This window comes from Scardinius erythrophthalmus, assembly GCF_964197995.2.
Source record: "Scardinius erythrophthalmus genome assembly, chromosome: 21".
Classification (NCBI taxonomy): domain Eukaryota; kingdom Metazoa; phylum Chordata; class Actinopteri; order Cypriniformes; family Leuciscidae; genus Scardinius; species Scardinius erythrophthalmus.
Window position 1 is genome coordinate 535,475 of NC_138241.1, and position 5,000 is coordinate 540,474.

The window sequence follows — 5,000 nt, forward strand, 5'->3', positions numbered from 1 at the left end:
CTATTCCTCCTTTTGATAATACTTGTTTTATTTATTTACCTTTAAATATAGTTTTAATATCAACGGTTATACGCTATCTTGTTAATAAATGCTCAACACCGGTGGCTCCTGACCAATCACAGTAGTTTGGTGTGAGACTGGACCAATCACAGCCCTCGTCTGCTGTAAACCACGTAAACATTCTGGAAGCTGTTGAAGTCCCGATGGCGTCCGACTCTGATCTGAGGAAAGAGCTGGAAGAGTTTCTCCAGCGTCTGAACATCGACACGACCTGCGTCGACCATCCAGAGGTGGGCATATAACCCGAGCTAACGCGGGAGGGCTGTGTGTGTGTGTGTGTGTGAGGGACGAATCCGCCACACAAGGCGGAAAAAACATGCTTCTGGAAATCATAATTAGGACATAATTCAAAATTATGACATACAAAGTCATATGAAAAGTCAAAATTAGGACGTAAAAAGAAAACAAAATCGAAAATATGGCATATTACCAAGTCAAATATTACATATGAAGTCAAAAAAAGGCATACAAAAAGAACATTTCGACTGTTTAATCTCGTAATTACAATTTAGTATGTCACAAATTAGACATTATCTCATCGTTTAGACTTAAGTCATAATATCTAATAGAATTCGATTTTTTAAATGATGTCATAATTTTACCTTCTTATCTCAATCAAGTTAGTATACGAGTTGGTATGTCATAATAAGTATGACTCATGAAGTATATAATAACACAAGCTGTAATCTGATGACTGTAAGAAGGCATGAGGATATGATCAGCATTAAGATGCTCTGTTGTTGTTGTTGTTGTTGTTGTATAAATGATGGCTAGTAGAAGCTGAATTTGATAACAGATAACAGACCCACTACAGAGACTTTCACCAGAGATGATCAATAAATGACTAAATAAATTCTGCTTTGCATGTGTGTGTGGTTTTCTATAAAATAATTAAAGCTATTAAAAAAATAGATAAGTACACCAATAACAAATAATAATAGTATTCACAATAAACATAGTAACAGTAATCTCCACTTGGAATATTAAATAACAATGATTAATACAGTACAATAGGAAAAACAAATGTGCCATTATATGGAAAAGTGCTCTGCTAGAACTGATCAATACGGTCGCTGATGCTCCGCTCTGTCTACATTAGTGCTTCCCCTCTAGAAGTGAGAGATATATTAAATAGACCATGTAATGAATGGCACTTAGATTATGTCTTCTAAATATAACAATGATATCTCGTGGGGAAACTAGTATGTAAATATACATACGAGCATCTTTACGAGCTAGTTCGTATTGTCATTCGCATACATTAACTTTTACACACGCGGGGCAATTCAGACGTTCATAAACTAGAGACGGTGTAAACAGACTTATACTTACTCTACAGACACGCACGACTCTAGCAAAGATACACCGCTACATTACAGCTGGCATCCGTCCGCTTCCCTGATTGGTCAGACTCGGTTCAGTGGCGCTTCCCTGATTGGTCAGACTCGGTTCAGTGGCGCTTCCCTGATTGGTCAGACTCGGTTCAGTGGCGCTTCCCTGATTGGTCAGACTCGGTTCAGTGGCGCTTCCCTGATTGGTCAGACTCGGTTCAGTGGCGCTTCCCTGATTGGTCAGACTCGGTTCAGTGGCGCTTCCCTGATTGGTCAGACTCGGTTCAGTGGCGCTTCCCTGATTGGTCAGACTCGGTTCAGTGGGCGGGAGCGCTGACCTGCAGGTGTTTTCTGCGGCGCTGATCTTGCGTATAGAAAAGTAAACCCCAGTGGCCTTCTTACAGTTGTTGTTGTTGTTTTCAGGTGTTTACGGTGGAGGAGATGATGCCTCATGTAGCTCACCTGAGCGGCGCCGTCACCAAGAACCTGTTCCTGAAGGACAAGCGCAGGAAGAGCCTGTGGCTGCTGAGCGTGCGGCACGACCGGCGGCTGGACCTGGGCGCGGTGGCGCGGCAGCTGGGGCTGGGCGGGGGGGCGCTGCGGCTGGCGGACGAGGCTCTGCTGCGGGAGACGCTGCGGGTGCGGCAGGGCTGCGTGACGCCGCTCGCCCTCTTCTGCGACTCCGCCCGGAGCGTGACGGTGGTGCTGGACCGAGACCTGACCCACGGCACACACCAGCGCCTCTACTTCCACCCCATGACCAACAGCGCCACCATGGGGCTCAAGCCCGACGACCTGCTGCGCTTCCTGAGGGAGACGGGCCACGAGCCGGTCCTGCTGAGCCTCGACTGACCACAGATCTGATCAAAACTCTTGCCTTATTTTCTAAATGTCGATAAGAAACTGTTGTGAAATGACGGCGTTTCCATGAACTGATGTCAGGCGACTAAAATAATTTTTTTCTTCCCACAATAAGTCATTCCAAGCATCATGGCGACGGATTTTTTTTTACTTTTATAAGTTTAATGAAGATCTCTGTCTCGTCTTCTGTCCGAACATACCGTGCCTTCTTTAAAGAATGATCATGTGACTTTTACGTACGTCAGGTGACTGTAAATGTGCAAAAACTGTTTCTATTGCAGTTTTGCGAAATATTCCTTTTCCGAATTGCCTGAAAAACCTCCTCATGCGAACGTAAAAGCTTTTTTGCGACATATGGGAGATTTCGTGAAATTGACGTGTTTCCATTGGGCGTTTTTTCAATTTCAGTGTGAAGGGTGATGGAAACGCGGCAGCTGGTCACGTGACACACTAATTACATTATTAACATCATTCTGGACAACTTTACTGTGTTTTCCACATTAAAATATTCTACAGTCACTAGGACGCATTTCTCAATATTCCGGCCAGTTTTCAGAACTCTCCTCATGTTCCCGAAGCTCGCGTGACTCTGGCGAGAGCGGTCTCGGTACTGTGTGCGGATGATGTTCATGACGACTCTCTCCGGGTCAGAGCCAACACAGATCTGAATGTTGCCGTATGATTTTGTCAAAGTTTAATAAACAGACGGATTGAAAGATCGTGTGTGTGTTTGAATGGAGATCAGTCTTTTAAAGATGAACCGTTCAGCTAGTGCTGGGCGGTTTACCGGTTCATACCGAATACCGGTGTTTATTTTTGTTACGATATGAATTTTTAATATACCGCAATACCGGTGTATGTCGCTTTAATCGGAACGCGGCGCTGCGCGACACAGTCTCACCCCTCATTTACAACACACGTCTGCGGCGCATTACAGCTGCGACAAGGTTTTATTCCGTCCTCCACACGCGTGCGTCAAAATAGACTAGGCGCCTATATTTAGCGAAGCGGCGCGGAGAGCCGCTTCTGGGAAGCTTCGATCTGAAACACAAGCATTGACTAGAATGGGCACGAGACGTGTGGGGGTGAGAGTGTCTTTTTTCTCGCGGCGCGCGTGTTTTTATACTGTATTAACGTATCTGAAGTGAACTGACGGTCTTTAGAAAAGTTTCTTTGTTATTACGATTGAATCTTTCCTGATAAAGCAGTGTTTATGAGCGTTGCTGCTTTGTGTACAGCCGTTACCGGGGAAACCACTGTTTCTGCCGCTCCTAAAGCGCGTCCTGCTGGCACCTCTTTGTAAACAGCCTTGCAAACCTGCTGTATTATTAATATTAGTGTGGATTGTTTCTATAATATTCACTCATGACAATAAAATAGGGCATTATAAGTAAATCTACTGCAGTATTTCCTCTCTTACTCAGTAGAAAATGTGGTTAACACCCATCATGCTTAAAAAAAAAAAAAAAACGGTAAAAACCGTGAAACCGGTATAATTTAGAAAAAAACCGTGATGTTGATTTTTGGTCAAACCGCCCAGCACTACGTTCAGCTCTGCTGTCTCATCTCTCTCTCTTCCACCGAACACTCGGATATTACGTCAGTCAACACTCAGAGATAACCACATGTTTCATCCTTTTCACAGCGTTTCTGTAGTCGTTCGGCAGTCTCAACCCCGGCGGGAAATCCAGTTTCACACAACACACACAATGTGTAATGACTCGACTGTTTCATGGCAGGTTGAGACATGATCCACGTTTACAGTGCAGAATCATTCCTGAGTGTAGTGACAATAATCCTTCGCAATTATTTCGGGCATATATTTGACTCAGGTCTTCGTTCAGTTTCATTTGTTTAGTAAAAGTTCTTGCAGAAACAGAAAATAAACACTAAATAAACTCTGATCAAACACTGTTGCTCCGTCTTTCTTTCGTTCGCAAGTGCGCAATCTTATAGGGAACGCCAATTAAAGGCGTTAAAGACAGTCCAGTACTAAAACAGAGCAAACCATTACAACATAAACGGGGGTGCTCAACAAATGAACATAAACAACATAAACCTAAACTAATTTTAATATTTACTCAAACATTTATGCTTTTACTGTTGAATTTTAATTATTTCAATTATGGCTCTTACACTGAGTTTCATCTTTTGTATAAATCAGAGGTCTTCAGTCCTGCAGAGTTTAGTTCCAACCCTAATCTAACACTCCTGAATCAGCTCAGGCTCTCCGGGGTCGCTGGAGTATTCACAGGCAGGATCGCTGGAGCCGGAGCTGAACTCTCAGGATCGCTGGAGCCGGAGCTGAACTCTCAGGATCGCCAGAGCCGGAGCTGAACTCTCAGGATCGCCGGAGCCGGAGCTGAACTCTCAGGATCGCCAGAGCCGGAGCTGAACTCTCAGGATCGCTGGAGCCGGAGCTGAACTCTCAGGATCGCTGGAGCCGGAGCTGAACTCTCAGGATCGCTGGAGCCGGAGCTGAACTCTCAGGATCGCTGGAGCCGGAGCTGAACTCTCAGGATCGCTGGAGCCGGAGCTGAACTCTCAGGATCGCCAGAGCCGGAGCTGAACTCTCAGGATCGCTGGAGCCGGAGCTGAACTCTCAGGATCGCTGGAGCCGGAGCTGAACTCTCAGGATCGCTGGAGCCGGAGCTGAACTCTCAGGATCGCCAGAGCCGGAGCTGAACTCTCAGGATCGCCAGAGCCGGAGCTGAACTCTCAGGATCGCTGGAGCCGGAGCTGAACTCT

General features: G+C 45.3%; 1 protein-coding gene across 1 annotated transcript in view; it reads left to right on the forward strand.

Moving 5' to 3' along the window:
- Positions 1-4,168, forward strand: part of prorsd1 (prolyl-tRNA synthetase domain containing 1) — a 4,243-nt gene extending 75 nt beyond the window's left edge. Inside the window, exons 1-2 of the mRNA XM_081350855.1 lie at positions 1-290; positions 1,815-4,168. The exon at positions 1-290 is cut by the window's left edge and continues 75 nt beyond it. Of these exons, the coding sequence (XP_081206981.1) occupies positions 204-290; positions 1,815-2,243 (516 nt within the window). The 5' untranslated portion in view covers positions 1-203 and the 3' untranslated portion in view covers positions 2,244-4,168. The remainder of the gene's footprint in view (positions 291-1,814) is intronic.
- The last annotated feature ends 832 nt before the right edge of the window (positions 4,169-5,000 follow it).